Raw genomic sequence first — 18426 nt, forward strand, 5'->3', positions numbered from 1 at the left:
AATGCCTGGAGCTGATTTGAGGAGTTTATAATGGACTGAAGTAGGACTATGAAAGCCACACTTTTTCTTTGAGTGAGGACCAACTCTAAGGCATGATCTATACTCCAGAGCTCTCTGTGGGACCCCGCTGAGGCTGGGACTCTGCCTGAAATCACACCTTCACTCTCACACTTCACACACACACACACACACACACACAGACACACACACTTCTCACTCTTTCCTGTCCTGCTTCCCTCTGTCCCTCTACAGTTTCCCCTAGGAATACTTCCCTAATAAATCACTTGCACACGAATCCTTGCCTGAGGGTCTGCTTCTGGGCAACATGGACTAAGACAGGAAAATCCAGTGATTCTTTCTAAAACAAGAAAAATCTATTCCAAGATGTGTTGATGTCTTGACAATGTTAATAGCACCTTCTCCTGCGCACACACAAATTCCAGTCTACTTAATGGGATATCAGATACAGTAGTAATACATAAAGCTTATCCCTAAGGTTGAAATAATAATGAAACCTTGTAAATTACTTCATGAGGGGAAAATTAGTGTTTGGCCATTTTGAGGCAACTCGTTTTATCATCCAGTTGAAATGATTTCATAAAATGGCTATTAGAAAAGCTTACCCCAAAAGAATCTCATGATATGGAGAACTGAGTGTCTGTAGCCTTATAAAAAAGTAATTGATTTTTAAACTGTGGTAAGAAAGCATCTTAATGTTATTTTTTAAATAAAATTGTTTGGAGTGAGGACAATATTTATTAGCTTGTGCCCCCCTCCTTCCCCACCAAGGAAAACTCCTTGTGAACCATTTTCTTGTATAATTTGTGGAACAAAATCAGGAAAATGTGTGGAGTAAGATAGCATCTAAAAATGAGGCAGATAGGAAGTCCCTCGTGGTCCAGTGGATAAGAATCCACACTCCCAATGCAGGGGGCTCAGGTTTGATCCCTGGTCGGGGAACTAGATCCCACAAGCATGCCACAGCTAAGAGTCTGCATGCCACAACTAAGAAGTCCGCATGCTGCCATGAAGATCCCATGTGCCGCCACTAAGACCCAAAACAGCCTAAATAAATTAATAAATTAATTAAAATAAAATAAAAATGAGGCACAAATAACCAGTAAGGCTTGGTCAGTTTGTATAACCCAACACTTTGGGGAAGGAATGAAGTAGAAAAAGGAAGGGAGAAAGACACTTTATAGAGAATTTTGGAGATTCATCAGGAGTGGGCTTGAAAGAAGGGAGAAGCAAAGGAAGGACTTTTAAAGATGTGTTGTGAGGATTAAGAATGATTCCCCTTTGGAGATCAGCTCGGTGCTTTGTGACCACCTAGAGAGGTGGGATAGGGAGGGTGGGAGGGAGGGAGACTCAAGAACGAAGAGATATGGGAACATATGTATATGTATAACTGATTCACTTTGTTATAAAGCAGAAACTAACACACCATTGTAAACCAATTATACTCCAATAAAGATGTTAAAAAAAAAAAAAGAATGATTCCCCTTTGAACGCTCCTGCACTCTTGGTGGGAATGTAAGTTGGTGCAGCCACTATGGAGAACAGTATGGAGGTTCCTCAGAAAACTAAAAATAGAATTACCATATGATCCAACAGTCCCACTCCTGGGCATATACATGGACAAAACTATAATTCAAAAAGATACACGTTCCCATATGCTCATAGCAACCCTATTCCCAATAGCCAAAACATGGAAACAACCTAAATGTTCATCAATGGATGAATGGATAAAGAAGATGTGGTACATATATACAATGAAATACTACTCAGCCATTAAAAAGAATGAAATAATGCCATTTGCAGCAACATGGATGCAACTAGAGATTGTCATACGCAGTGAATTAAGTCAGAAAGAGAAAGACAAATACCATATGATATCACTTATACGTGGAATCTGAAATATGGCACAAATGAACTAATCTACAAAACAGAAACAGACTCACAAACACAGAGAACAGATTTGCAGTTGCCAAAGGGGAGTGGGGGAGGGAGAGGGATGGACTGGGAGTTTGGGGCTGGTAGATGCAAACTATTACATTTAGGATGGATAAACAACAAGGTCCTACTGTATAGCACAGGAAACTATCCAATCTCTTGGGATAAACCATAATGGAAAAGAATATCAAAAAGAGAGTGTCTATATATATATATATGTGTGTGTGTATCACTGAGTCAGTGTGCTGTACAGCAGAGATTGCCACAACATTGTAAATCAGCTATAGTTCAAATAAAAAAAAGAACGGTTCCCCTTTAACACTAACTCCCACAAGTAAAGACAGGACTTCCTTTTACTAACTTAACAGTATTTCTTTGAAAATGACACTGCAGTGAGCCTAGGTCACATGGGGCCTTAAGTTATTTTTGAACTAATTTCAACCTCTACCTTTCACTATTCCCTAAATCAGAATCAATTTCAGTTTGAAAATGAGAGACCTCTGTTCTCTTCAAACCACTTCTTTATCCCTAATAATTGGGAGGGCAAATATTATGAGATAAGAAGTTAAATGCTTGTTAATTATAATACCTATTAATACTATTATAATCACAATCATAAAATTTTCATTTAACTTCAGTTAGGTTGTTTTACCTGGTGGTCATTATAACCCTGTGAGTTAATGAGAAGAGATACTGTTCTCCACACATGAAAAAAAATTGAGGCTCAGAGAGTTTAAAATTCAACTAAAGTCACAGAGACAGTTATTAGCAGAGTTGAGATTGGCCAGCCCCGTCAAAAGGCAGTTAAACTCTCTCCCCCATTGTACTGATGGAACACAGGTGGTAAAATAAACACTAACAATGCTACATGGAGAAGAATCATTTCTAGTTTGCCTCTTTACAGGTTATTAAACTCTGTTATTACCCAAGTTTTCAAGTAACTTTGCAACCAGGATAGAAATAATAGAGGGAAAGAGAACAGTAGACATGAAGCTTAACTTCTGTCATTCTGCAGGTGCTTATTAAATCAATCCTATTACATTTATCTCAGCTTGGTGAGGTTTATTATGATAAGATGTGGCTACTCTTAGCAATATGTGATATATGTAAAATTCATAGCACAATATTTGACTGGGTATTTTAGTTATCTATTATTGCATAAAAAATTAGAGGTTTAAAACAACCATTTTATTATATCTAAATTAAAATCAGGAATTATATAATCTAAATTATAATCAGGGTAGGATAAGATATAGCTGAATCATTCTCATGGCATCATCAGAGTTCACTTAATGGTATTCGTGTGACAAATGGGTGTCACTGGAGAGCCCATGGTATGTTCCTTCACATGTCTGCTGCTTCGTGGGGATGGCTGAATGCTGGTCTCAGGTGGGACTGTGACTGGAGCTCCTACACTCTTCATTTCAGGGTAGTCAGACTTCTTTCATGACAGTTCAGGGCCCTCTAGGAGAATATTCAAAGACACCCATGTAGAAGCTTCAAGACATCTTCTAATCTAACCACAAAATGCAAGAACACTACTTCTACCACATTCTTTGGTCAAGCAACAAAGGCTAGCCCAAATTCAAGGGGAGGAAAATTTGTGGCCATCTTTTTACTACCACAGTGGACATCAGTAAATCTTTCTTTCCCTTCAGTAACAGTTTCCACATTATCTTATCTCTCTAAGCAATAGGAATTTTTTTTTAAAAAAAGGACAGGAAAAATGATCCATAACAAAGAGAAACTCAGTTGATAACAACAGACCCATAATGACAGAGATGATGGAATTAACAGACAATGACACAAAATTTCTGTTATAAGTCTTCTAAAGAAACTCAAGAAAAGAAAACATGACCATAATGAGAGAAATGGAAGATATGGAGAAGACCCAAATGGAATTCTATGGTTAAAAATACATAAAATGAAAAATTAACTAGATGGGCTTAATGGCATTAAACACTACAAAATGAAAAATATTAAGACTTTGAAGACTTAGCAATAGAAAATATCCAAAATTGAGTACAGAGGGGAAAAAAGATATTTTAAAAAATGAAGAGTGCATCAATGACCTGTAAGACAAAATCAAGTCTTTAATACACATGTAATTGGAGTTCCAAAAGGAGATGAGAGAGAAAGGGAACAAAAGAAAATTTTGAGGCAGTAATGACCCAAACTCTTCCAAATCTGATAAAAACTCTACACCCACAAGTCCAAGAAGCTCTAATGAAGCAGAAGAAGAATAAACAGAAAGAAAGCTACACCAGGGCGCATCATAATCAAATTGCTGAAAATCAGTGATAAAGAGAATATCTTAAAAACAGCCATAGAAAAAAATAAATACACAGAGTTCTTGTCAGAAACTCCACAGGTTGGAATGCAACAGAATGACATCTTTAAGTACTGAAAGAAAGAAAAAGCTGTTAACCTATAATTTCTGGCCCAGTGAAAATATCTTTCCATATTGAAAGCAAAATAAAGACTTTTTCTGATAAACAAAAGTTGAGCAAAGTCTTTGCTAGCAGACCTGCACTAACAACAACAAGAAGAATAACATGTTAAAGGAAGTTCTTTAGGCAGGAAAAAACAATACCAAATGGAAATTTGGATCTACATAAATGTATGAAGAGCAGCAGAAGTGGTAGGGAGGAAGACTATGGTTTGAAATCAGTGTATAACACTTAAGACGCAAGCACAGAAAAGAAAATTAACTCATTCAAAAAATTAACACCTGAAATGCAAATTAGGAATGAGAAGAACTTGCTTTTTGATCATTTGTTAAATAAAATTATTTTTCTTCTCCCTAACAACAACAGCAAGAACAAAAACATACACACACAGGTACACACACACACATCTCCTTCAAAAATATTTGACCCTGGTATTTAACATTTCTGAATAGAATATATATATGATAAATCTATGCATACTAACTCTTTGATGTTTCACTCATTGTCCTGACTGGTTTGAAAGTTTCCTAAGCCAATAGTCTTTTCTCCCTGGGTAAAGTTCACTGACAGTACTTTGAAATTTTAATGAGAGATGATGAACTTAATGAACTGCCAATGTGCACGTGACTACCAGAAAAAAATGTTAATGTTACCCTCTGCCAAAGCCTGCATTACCATTTTTAAGGAAAGCTACTTTTCGAACACTGGACAGATGGCAAGGGTTCACCAAGTGCTTTTATCTGGAGTACAAACTGGAGGCCAGCTATGTTTATGGGCATCATTTTATATAAGACCTCATGCATTATAATTCCTGACATTCATTCAGTATTGTGTGATATATAATTCACTTTTCATTTCTCCTCATAATAACTGAGAAGAGTGGATAATATTATCACCCTTCTTTGGTTAAGGTTCAAAAAGCCTTGACTCCCAGTCCATCACCCTGCTTCTTTCACTGACACTTTTAATCCTTCAGATTCTTTTATAAATTATAGCCTTCAGGTTTCAGCTTAAATCAGTTCTTTGGAGAGGACTTCTTATGCATTTGCACAGATCTGGGCTCTTCCGTCATAGCATTAACACAATGATAATAATATAGTAAGTTAACTGTATTAAATAGGTTTTTTAATGTCTAGCTCCTCCACTGGTCTCAGCTTCATGAAGGCAGGATGTCCATCTGAGTTGTTTATCATCGCATTCCCCTCACCATGCATGGTGCCTGGAACATGGTAAGCACTCAACATATGTGTAGTACTAAATATGTGTTGATTCCTGAAGTGCCTCTGGGTCACACCTTCACAACAAAGGAAAGAACCTATGGTTATGTAGTTTCAGAACACCATATGTATATATACTTTATAGTGGAATGCTTGCAGGACTGCTATTACTTTATTATAAGAACTTAAGTCACTCCACCTTTCCTCATATTATTCATCCATAAAATAACAAGGTTTAGACAAATATATAGGTTTTAAACAGTGCTCCTCAAAGCCTAAAATGCTCCATGAGGGTTGAGGAAGTGTTAAAGGGAACCGTTTACATTTTTTCTTTTATTTACATACCAAGTACGACTACCACACAAAGTAAACTGTAGTCCAAGGCTCTGTAATAAAATATTCCCAAAAACATTGAGGCTGCACTGTAATGCTCCCTAGTAAATTAGAAACAAATGAAATAGAGGAAATTTTTAAAGTAACACATAATGGATCATAATAGAGATATATAAAATCTCTTAAAGGAAATAGAACAACTTCATGCAATCTAGTTGAAGAAAATATCCATCTGGCAGAGAATTTATCAGCCATAAACGCAGAGAGAAAGTGGAGTCACACATGAGAATTGTGGAAATTCCTGTCTAGTCAATGTCCAAGACAAATGAAACTTAAACCAGTGAATGCAAAGTGCTGTGATCCCACAGACAAGGTCATTCCTTGTAAGAAGTGGTGATGTTAGGCTCTCTTAGCCTGAGAGCATTAAAAAAATGAGTTTGTCTCCTTCTTTTGATGGATTTCATGCTCTACAAGCAACCTCCTGAATCTGTCTTGGTTCCCTACAATAGTCTGCCCACAAGAAAAAATGGGCTTGGCATCATGACTACTCTGGTCCATGTGACAGTTGTATTTCTCATCATTGATTAATAAATTGGCAAACAGATTTGTATGTTTTTATTTCTTTAAAAAAATAAACTCATCTAGTGTTCAACCACTATGTGCCAGACATTGTTTTAGGTGCTTCTAACAATAATTTATTAAATCTTCATGGCAACCCTATGAGGTAGGTATTATTATTATCATCTACATTTCATATTTTGCAGAACAGCAAGCAGTAGTGTATACTGAAGAATCTGATGTCTTTTTGCCTGTGATTAAAACCCTGCTCTCCTACTGAACAGCTGTGTGGCTCTTAGCAAGTTATTTAACCTTCCTGTATCTCAGATCGTCATCTGTAAAATGGGGATAATAATATTACATAACTCACACGGCTGTTATGATGATAAAGTAATAAATGTAATGTACTTTCATAGCGCCTGGCTCAGAGTTATGTAGATATTTATCATTTTCAATTTACATCCTTATTGTACTAGTCTGGATTCTCCAAAGAAACAGAATACATACATATATATTCTATATACAGAGACATAGGCAGAGAGAGAAGGATTTTTTACAATAAGGCATTGGCTCACATGGTAATGGAGGCTGAGAAGTCTAAGACCTGCAGTTGGAAATCTGGAAACACAGGAGAGCTGACAATATATTCCCAGTCCGAGTCCAAAGACCTGAGAATCAGGAGAGACTCTATGTAAGTTCCAGTTAAGTCTGAGTCCAAAGGCAGGAAAAGACCAGTGTCCCAGCTGGAAGATAGGCAGGCAGAGAGAAAGAATTTTCTCTCTTATAGAGCCTTTTTTTTCCCTATTCAAGCCTTCAATGAATTGGATGAGGTCCATCCACAATGGGGAGGGAAATCTACTTTACTCAGCCTACTCATTCAAATGTTTACCTCATCCAGAAATACCCTCACAGACACAACCAGAATAATGTTTAACCAAATATCTGGGCACTCTATGGCCCTGTCAAGTTGACACACAAAATTAACCTCCACACTTGGGTTTACAAATACACTTTTTTACATGACTGTGCATATCTCCAAATCCTTTAGCAGTTAAAAATACCAATCATGAGGTTTTGGTAAATACCAATTGGTATTTACATACACATCTACCAGTCTGGCTAAAATTTTAAAGACAGATAATACCAGGTGTTGGTGAGGATGCGAAGTTAACTGGAACTCCCATCCATCACTGGTAAGAGGGAACATGGTACAGTCACTTTGGAAACCAGCAGTTTTTGTTATAATTAAGTATATATTTACTTATGATTCATAAATCCCACTCCTAGGTATTTACCTAAGAGCAATGATTGTATATGCCCATAAAAAGTTTGCACACAGATGTTCATAGAAGCTTTAACCATGATAGCCCCAATTGGAAAAATATCAATTAGAGAATGAATAAACAAATGACGTGTATTCATAGTTAGCAATAAAAAGGAACGACTGATACAGGCAACAACATGGGTGAATCTCAAAACCATTAAGTTGAACAAAAGAAGCCAGACAGAAAAGGGTGGCTAATGTATGATTACATTTATGTGAAGTTAACAAAAAGAGCAATCTGTGGTTATCTTCTGAGAGGGATGGGGTTACTGATTGGAAAGGGGCACAAAGGAACTTTCTCAGATGATGGAGATATTCTAGAAGGAAAAATACACAATCTCAGTATGATGTCTTTTTAAAAGGTAGCAAATGAACAATGTGTAATTACCAACATTTAAATGGCAAAAACAGACCCATGGAGAAGAGGATAAGCATGGTGAGGCATTGGCTTTTTGCAAAGCCAGCTAGAACAGTAAGTACACCTTTCTCCATACAGAATTCTATTCAAGCAGTTGCTATAACAAAGAAAGACAATAAAAAATGGAGGATCAAGGTGGAGAGACATACTGGAATGCATAAAGATGTCTCATTGAGAAAGGAAACCACTCTCAGCCTTCTGAAAAGTAACAAAAAAGCAAACTGGAAGAAAAGACACAACCATTTGGTTGCATATGCAACAAAAACATCATGATCCTGAGAAGAATTAACTCCTTGTCAGTCATTAATTTTCAAATTGCAGCAAGTTGATGATAAGATCAAGGTAATGGTTGAAGAGACCTTTGCTTGGGCAAAAAGATTATAATCATACCACTATTTTTAATCTTTAAGATATATCAAATGCATTTAATCCTCTTAATACATACTCTGGTGGCATTTCAAGATATTTCCATTGACCGTGAATTCAGTAGTCTTAATAAACTTATGAATATATTATGTTGCCCTTCCATTAACAAATTAAATATGATGTTATACAAGGCATACTAGTTCACTGATAATTCAAAGGCAAAGTTTGAAGATTTATTGTCTGCATTTGATTCTCACTCTCAATTCTTGTTTTGTTGGGGGGAAAATTGTTTTCTTGCTTATGTATGATAAAATATACATTGTAAGGATTGTCATGCTTCTAATAATGTGTTCTGTATAATTAAGGTGGGTTACTAGAAAAGTCTAATGATTTAAACTCTAATTGTAACTGTTATTTTCATAGGAAGTTTATAGAGACTCATCTGAAAACCATTCCCAGTCATGCATTTTCAAATCTGCCCAATATCTCCAGGATGTAAGTCAATTTTTTTTAATATAAAGAGCAGTTTGCAATTGTGACATGTTATTTTCTAAATGTGTTCTATCAAGAAAAATACTTGTTATATATCGCACTTGCCTAAGTCAATAACATCTACATTTCCAATATATATGAAGTTTATGTACAAGATGTTTATTTGATTTGACTACATCTTTATTCCTTAATTCCTAAATGATTTTTTAAACCTAAAGTAAATTTAAATTCCTTTGGCTTTAAGAATTTAATAATTCTTGATGTATATCAATATATTTTGAGATGTGGCAAAACCTTAGCCAGGAATCTCTCCCTTAAACAGATCTATATATCTATCTCTAATCTATCTATCCCAGTTACCAATTCTTGATTCTCTTTTCACCACTAGTACAACTGTTTACATTTTGTCGTAAATGTAGCCAGTGATTTCAGACTTCTCACTTTAAAAAATAACTAAAATTAATTTGAAATTTTGAAATCATAGAAAACTGAATTGCTATACACTCAAGAGTGAGGAGAAAAAGGGGTTCCATGTTGCATTGACAAAGAGTATATCTGTGTCTGAAATGAACCAGGTCTTTATTTCATTTAGTTGATTCTGACAAGCAATGCAGATAATCCAGGCCTACCAATGACAATACCACCAGCCCGTGTGGTCTCTGGCTAAGTTTATTCATTTCATGACCATTTATTGAGTGTCCATTGTGTCATGTCAGGGGCATTTGACGTTTTTGGTTGTCACAACTGAAGAGAAGAGTGCTACTGTCATCTAAGGTGTAGAGGGGAAGGATCTGCTCAACATCCTACAAGGCATAGGATGCCCCCCACCTCCAACAAAGCATTATCTAGTCCAAAATGTCAATAGTGCTGAGACTGAGAAACCATCCCAGCTGAACGTCTCTGCAGTTTTTTTCTTTTTCTTCCAGCCCTTCCTTTTTCAAATTCTTGCCTCCTTTGGTTTCCCTGATGTTGTTCTCTCCCTATTTTTAACATCTTACCCTGGCTACTCTTCCTCAGTTTCCTTTCCTGGATTCCTATTTCATTTCATTTAGTTACTTACATACCAGTTCTTTGTTTATTTTGTCCTAATTCCTTTATACCCTCCACACCTTGAATGAAAACTCCCATTCCTTTGGCTTCACTATTACCTAATACAACTAATTCCTAAATGAGTATCTCTAGCCCTGACTTGTTCCTACAGTTCAGGCCTGTATTACAAACTTCCTTCCAAATAGTGTCACCTTGATGTCCCACAGACACTTCAAACAACATATCCAAAATAAACTCATCATCTTCCTCCTAAACTGTTCCCTCTCTACCCCTTCTTTTAACAGCAACACCATTTAGTGGTCTGAAAGCTAAAAGCCTCAAATTCCCCTTTAGCTCTTCCTTTTCCCTGATCTCCCCTATACAATTGCCTATTTGGTGTCTCTACTTGGCTATATTCATTCATTCATTCAATGAATATTTATTGAGCCCTACTTTGTGCCTGGCGCTTTGCTAGATGTGTCACATACAACAGTAGACAATACTTATGGAGCCTCCAGTTTCCTTCCTAAGAGAGTGATAAGTGCCATGATGGGGTCAGTTCTAGGGTGACCTGGGAACTCATATGAGAGGTCTGTTACCTGGATATGGGGTGGGGTCAGTGAAGGCTTCCTGGAGGAAATGGTGCCTAATTTGAAATGTGTATTATCTGGCCAAAAAACAAAAGATGGAAAGATAGTTCCAAGCAGAAGAGAAAAGGGATGTCAGTGAAGTTAAAAATAAGTTTGTTGAGGCTGGAGCTTAGGCTGGGAGTGGAGACAGTAGAGAAAAATAAAACTGGGAGGGAAGTGAGTACAGGGCCTTGTGAATCATTTGAAGGAGTTTGAAATCTTCCCTAAGGACCAAGCCACAGAACGATTATAAGCAGGGAAGTGACAGATCAGATGTTTTAGAAATATTCCCTGGCTGTGCTGTGGAAAAGCGGCGGAAGTGGAACAAGACTGGAGGCAGGAAGTTAGTCAGGAGGTCGATGCAGTGCCTGGGGAGAGGGGACGGCAAGTTAAATGGTGAAGGCTGAGTGGGAAAAAAGAAAAAGTGGCCAGGTTTGAGAAATAAGGGAGAACTGACAAACTTAAAAGTTGGTTGATTTTGAAGGGGGAAAGAGATGGAGAATTTCAATGACATTTCTGACTAGGACACCTCTGTGGTTGATGAGCACATTTGCCAAGGTAGAGAAGTTTTCTGTGTATTTGCTGTGGAGGGACAGGGGGTAAGTTAGGGATTCAATTTGGGGCCTGTGGCATTTGAGGTGTCTTTGAGGCATCAAACAGCTATGTCTAATAGATATCAGGATAAAATTCTTTTATTAATTCATTCAAGAAATATTTATTCAGTCCCTGGTATATATCAATCATTTTCCCAAGAGATAGGGATACATCAGGGAACAAATGGACAAAGAGCCATGCTCCTGTGGAGTTCACATTCGAAAGAAAAGAAATAAGCAAGGAACCAAAAACATAATAAATAAATATATTAATACAGAAGGGAATATGGATATGGCAAAAAGGAAAAAAATCAAAGTAGACTAAGGAGAACTGGAAATTCTGGGTATATAGGGGTACTCAGGAGAGATTTGGGTAGAGATTAAGACTTGAGAGTCATAAACAGGTAGAAGTAACTGGGACCAGGGAAAGGCATCAAAGAGAAGGAGAGGCTTAAAAAAAAAAACTGAACAAAGAACAATTTTAAGAACATGAGGTCCCTAAGGAGGCAGGAGGGAATGGGGTCCAAATAGAGGGATTGACCTTCTACAGGAAGATGGGCACCTTTTGTACTATAACGAGAAACAGTAGTTAGAGATGGGGCAGATGCAGGTAAATTAATAGGCTTATTAGAGGGGGATTCAAGGAATTCTCATCTCAAGGTTTCAATCTTTTCTGCAAATTTTTAAAAAGATTATCTACCAATATTTGGGTAGAAAGGGCAGAGTTAGAAATTTGAGAAGGTTTGAAATAAAATGATGGGCAATAAAAGAAAGAAGTTTGACTGGGATATTCAGGACATCCAGGCAGATTTGAAGGTCCTGATGAGGACTCTTCCAGGGAGACTATGTTTAGATTCTCCAGTCTGGGTTAAGTGTGCCCTGAACCCCATCAGAAAATTTATCACTCTACATGTTAATTCCACTTACCTGTCTGTATCTCCCACTACTGTGAGTTCCTTGAAGCTAGGGAACAGATCTGAGTGGTCAATGCTCATTTACTGACATATAGTGAATGTTCAATAGATATTTGTTGAATGAAAGCATACACACATACCTAAATAATAGTTAGGGAGCTGTCACATCTGCGGGGCAAGAGATCACCAGGTAGCTTTGCCTGGAACAGTACAAATTCCCACCTATTATTCTGGCATAATTATTAATAGCACCCTGTATTAACTCACAAAAATATCCTATTTTGGATGATTAATGATATGGTTACTCTAGGTATTACATGAGACTTGCATGCTTAGAAGAAATATGAGGAAGAGGTGGGATCGGATTTTTCATGATTATAAAAATGGGATAAGCAAGTAGGGAATCACTGCTTTTATCCTACTGAATAAATGGTTCCTATATGTTGTCTTCACAACCAAGCTATGAGAGTCCTCTAAGGAGGTATCATTCAGTTGGAGAAATCGGAACTTCAGTGATTATGACATGTGCTGAATGACTAAAACCTTAAGAAAGGTTTGCACCTCGTAAACTAAGAAATTCAGGAGAAAATTTGGAGCAGTGGATACGATGCAAAGTTAGGAAAACAAGTTTGCAGCCTTCGAAATTAATCTTGTCCTTCAGATGGCTCAGCTTCATCCATTATAAATCCCCACAATCTCTACACAATAAATTAATTCTTTTCAACACTTCAGTGGTTTCCTCTATGTTAGAGATATGATATTTGGATCAAAATAATTTATGTAATATTATCCACAAATAACAATGACTTGGGAGACCTGATAAATCAAAGGATAATTGTTTAGAGAATAAATAATTCAAAACAGAAAGCACAGGACCTTTAGAATACACACAATACCCAAGAGAAAAAAAACTCAAATGGAACAGTCAGCACTCCTCTTATAAACATTGTATTAATGAAAATATTTTACTGGCAGATTCAATTCAAACTATAGGCCAGTGGTTCGTAACCCTGCCTGCACATTAGAATCATCTGGGAAGCTTTTTAAAAATAAAAGTGTTTGCCCCATCCCTTAAATACTCTGAATTAATTATCCTGGACTGAGTCTTGGACATCTTATGTTTTAAAAGCCTCCCAAATAGTTCAGTTGTATGGCCAGGGTTGAGAAGCTCTGCTACGGCCACAGGTGGACACCATCTGTTAATCATTAATTTTCCCAAATGTCATAGAAATGCCTCTCAATAAAAAGAAGTCATTGAATTTGGCTGCATTAGTCATTCTTATTACAAGATGGAATTTAGGAGACTTTTTGAAACGTCATCCCTTATGTATTCTTGACAAGTTGTATTTAGAGGTTTCTCTTTTCTCCTTTTTAGTACTTAAAACTTTTATTGTGTTGCCTTTCACTTACAAAGTTCAAAATAAATATTGAGTTTTCAGCCTCTCAAAATCAAGAAGTCTTGAGAGAATATATAGTCACCACCCTATGGAATGTTCCACTAGAGAAATGTGGATTTTTCTTCATCTTCTTTATAACTACATCTCTGACCACATGCAATTAGGTACTCCATTTAAAATGCCTCTTATTTATTGGTGAATTCTTTTCTAACGTCTTTCATTTTCTGCTATTTTGAGTAACTCACCTGTTCATTCATTCATTCAGTCATTCACTTAATCCATATTTATTGGAAGTCTACTACATGACAAGCAATATGAAAGGTACTCAAAATTCAGTGTCCATCAGAAACAGACAGTTCTCCATTTCAGAGAACTGGCAGTCTAATGAGATAATATCAATCAAATATCATCCAAACACTTGCAAAATTTCATTGTGATAATTAGTGGAAGGAGAAGTTCATGGTGCCATGAGGATATACTATGCAAAATTTGACCTAATCAGGAAATTTGGGGAAAGCTTCTAAAGGAAGTATCTGTTGAATGAAACCAGAAGGGTGAATAGGTCCAATGAATTGGGAAACTTTCAGATAAAACAGGATCTTAAAAAAGCAATAACTAATTTTAACATAATTAGGGAGAAACCATGAGGGTTGTGCATGTTGCATGACCTGGGAAGCCCCTGACAAAGAAGTTACATCAAAATTAATAGTATGTTTGCAGTTCACAACCCTACTAACTTTCTACTTTGTTTTATATTTTTGTGATGTTCAGCTACTTGTCAATAGATGCAACTCTGCAGCGGCTGGAATCACATTCCTTCTACAATTTGAGTAAAATGACTCACATGTAAGTACAATGAAAAGCAAAGCATAAATCCAAGCCACAGCCACTCTTAATTGATAATTTGGGGGCTTCAGATGGCAATAGAAACTAGAACATGGGTCAGAATTTCCATTTATGATTCAATTCTTAACTTGTTCTCACTCTCAATTTATGTTAATTCATCCTAATTCTAACTTGCATGGCTGGAAGTTAAAGACAAAATTAGAAGTCCTCTTTTTGAATTGTCATTTCTTTCTATTACTACAGTGTCAACAGATTTTATTGATATGGATATCAGTGTCAATAAATATTTACTGACCACCTACTGGATTCCAGGGCCTGTGCAAGTTTCTGCAAAAACTAACTTTTTTTTCTCATTTAGGAAAGAGAAATGTAGCCTTGTAAGATTAGAACAGGAGTGGAGTTAAGAGCTCTGGCTTTGGAGTTGGTCAGAGTTGAGTTAAAACCCTGGTTTCTTTGCCTGTCATTGTCTAACCTTGATGTTCCCTGGTGGTCTAGTGTTTAGGTCACAGCAATCTCATTATCTAACCTTGGGTGTGTCACGTAATCCTTCCTAACCTCAGTTTCCTCATTTGTAAAATAATGGTAATAAGAATTCCAACTTAATATGCTTATTATAAATATTGAATGACATAATGCATGTAAGCATTTAGCACAGTGCCTCCCACATAAAACCAATCAATACACTTCATAAATAATTATTCTGTTTTTATTTCTGTAGTATCTTGCAATCTATAAAAAGTTTTACACAAATAATCACATTACATTCTTTTAAGCAGCCATGTATTATGAAATATTAACTCTTTTCTTGATGAAGAACAAAAATATTTATCATCTATGAATACTTAGTATGTTCTAAACATTATGCTGAACACTTAAGTACTTTATTTATTTAACCTTCAAAAAACAACGCGGTGAAGTAGAGATTATCATTTGTATTATTTATTTAAGAAAAACATAAATGTAGAGAGACTAAATACATTATCCTAGGTCACAGAGTTACTAACGGATAAGGTCAGAGTTTTTACATCATAAATATGTGACTCAAATCTTCTTTCCCTATGTAATAAAGTATGCTGCCTTTAACACATTTTTGACCAGAGATGTATTACAGCCACAGGTATTAGTTTCTGCAAAAATCCCCCGGTCAATAATGTGTTAAGAATACTGAGACCCAGAAATTTGTCTCCAGCTATGGTAGGCTAGCAGACATTATTATATCAACCATTGGTTTGAAAACAACTAGAGGAGCTGGAAAAAAAATCTGTTTAAAGGTATTTGAGTGTTATAAAGGCAGCAAGAACTTAAGGGGAGAGAAGCAAACCCCCAAAACAACATTTGATTACTTTCTTCTTGAAGTATTTTCTAAACTGTAAACAACAGCTGAGAGGCTGCCCAGAGGTTTAGGCAGTCTCATAGAACTAGGGAAATAAAAACTGGAGTTCAAAGCTTACTAAGGAGATGGTTCCTAGTAAACACCCAAGGATTTTAGCTGGGATGCCAAAAAGAGCTTCATCCCAGAAGTATGGTATAATGGGAAATAGATCAGTCCTCACAAAGACTAAAGCTCATCTTTCAATAAAAAATAACCAAGCATACAAAAAAAATTAAAAATAAAGAAATTATGGCAAAAATCAAGAGAAGAAAACAGACAATAGAAAATGATCCACAAGAGATTCAAATATTGGAGTTATCAGACAAACTTTAAAATAACTATGATCAAGACATTCAAAAATTTAATTGCCAAGATAGAGAATTTTAGAATAGAATTGGAAAATATTTTTGAAAGGATCAAATGGAAACTCTAGAATTTAAAAATTCAATAACTAAAATAAAACCTAAATACATGAGTTTAACAACAGATATGTATAGGTCAAAAGAGTAAGTAACCTAGAAGTTAGGTCAGAAGAATTTATCTACCCTGAAGCATGGAGAGAAAAAGAAATATGTGGTACACTAAAAAGTCTAGCATACCTATTACTGGATCCCAAGAAAAAGAAGAGAAAGAATGAAAGAAGCAACATTTGAAAGAAAATTTCCAAAATTCATGAGACATCAAGTCACAAATGTAAGCAGTACTGCAAACCCTTAAAGGATAAATACAAAGAAAACCACATCAAGGCACATCATAGTAAAAGTGTTAAAAAATCAAAGAAAGAGAAAATCATAAAAAGCAGCCAGAGGAAAAAAATACATAATACTTTCAAAGAAGTAACAACATGACTGAAAGCTGACTTTTCAACAGAAATGATGGAATCCACAAAGCAAAAAGTAAGATATCTGCAAAAAGGAGAACCACAAAAATAACAACAGCAAATATCAGCCAACCTAACCAAAAGATTCTCTGAAATTGAAGACAAAAGAAATACATTTCAAGCAAACAAAAGCTGAGAGGATTCATCACCATTAGACTCATATTAAAGAAACTGCTAAAGGGAATTATTAAGGCAAAAGGAAAATAATCCTACCTGACAGCACAGAGGTACAGGAGGAAGTGAAAAGCAAAAAACAAACTAACAAAAAGAGCTAAATATAAATTAACCTCGACTGTACAAAACAAAACAAAACGTCTTATGGGGTTTAAAAAACAGGCAGTCTTTGCTCTGCGTGATAGTGTTGGATCATAAAACTGCATGCTGAAACTGTGCAAAGCGATCTTAATCATTGAAAAAAAGATTACTTTTCGTGACAAAAATTCTTGTCAAAACATTAAAATCTCTCTTACTATTGGGTTATAAATGCATGGGGAAAGTGAAAATAGTAAAACTAATATTTTTAGCACATTGTAATTTTAAACGTTAGAAGGATTTAGAAGTAAAATGTTTTATTTCTTTCTAAAAAGCTTATCAAGAGTAGTTTGAATAGCACACACATTTTTCTCTGTTGTATATATAACTTACAAGAGAGTATCACATCACTGTCTTGGCAAATTGTCATACTCCTTTCTAGGTCTGGATCAGCTTCCAATATCTATCCTCTGTTCTTTCAATGTCAAAATATTTCTGAGAGTCCCTTTAATGTAAGTTCTTTTTTTTTTACCAGCATCATTTCTTTGGGGACATCTTCATTCTTTTATTCACAACCACTTTTCTTATTTATGTCAATAATGCACCTTCACTTAAGTTCCTCTTATTAAATGTCTAGAGTCTCTCAAATGGTAGCAGTATGGATGTTCCCATGGTTAGCAGTTTCTATGACTCTATTTACATTTATTCAAATTTCATTTCCAGCACTATCACACTTTGTTTCTTTGTTTCTTCCATCTTTGTTGGTCAATTACCTCTTTCAATTATCCTCTTTTATAAAATGTTGTGTGGGTCTATCACTGAAAGTCATGGAGGCAACACAACTGCACACCTTATTGTTTGTGTATGAACTGAATAATAGATGCTCGCTGACCTATCACCAATGACTTTGAAAGGAGAGGTGTAATTGATCACCTATCATGATGTGCATCTGTTATTTACATAGTGATGCGTGGGCTGAAGAGCTGGCAGCAAAGTTTGTACTTTATGCAATTACTCATAGTTAATATATTGTGGTAACAAACTTGAACCATGTGGTTGGAACCAGTTATTATTTAAATTTAACTAAATAATGGTAACTGAACCTCATGCATATGGGAACCATGCAAAGCAAGGACTGCCTGTATACATAGAATTCAAATACACAATAGCAAACAAATGATGGGAGGGTTTTAAATAGTGTTAATGCATTCTAAGTTCTTTGAATTGTCTGGGAAATGGTAAAAGCACTAACTTATATTAGACTTTTACAAATAATGAATAAATATTCTAATCCGTAGGGCAAAAACTATAATAACTGTAAAAGAATGGATAAATAACAAGCTAATAATAGTGAGGAATGGAATAATAAAAATTAATACAAAAAGGACAAGAAATTAGAAGAA

General features: G+C 35.8%; 1 protein-coding gene across 2 annotated transcripts in view; it reads left to right on the forward strand.

The window, feature by feature from the left end:
- The window catches only part of TSHR (thyroid stimulating hormone receptor), a 154409-nt gene that overhangs the window by 69716 nt on the left and 66267 nt on the right, over positions 1–18426 (forward strand). Inside the window, exons 3-4 of one of the 2 annotated variants that reach the window (XM_081228383.1) lie at positions 9043–9114; positions 14445–14519. In XM_081228383.1, coding sequence (XP_081084509.1) covers positions 9043–9114; positions 14445–14519 — 147 coding nt within the window. The remainder of the gene's footprint in view (positions 1–9042; positions 9115–14444; positions 14520–18426) is intronic. The other variant, XM_081228384.1, reaches the window with a different exon arrangement.

This window comes from Mesoplodon bidens, assembly GCF_964165515.1.
Source record: "Mesoplodon bidens genome assembly, chromosome: 3".
NCBI classification, from domain to species: domain Eukaryota; kingdom Metazoa; phylum Chordata; class Mammalia; order Artiodactyla; family Ziphiidae; genus Mesoplodon; species Mesoplodon bidens.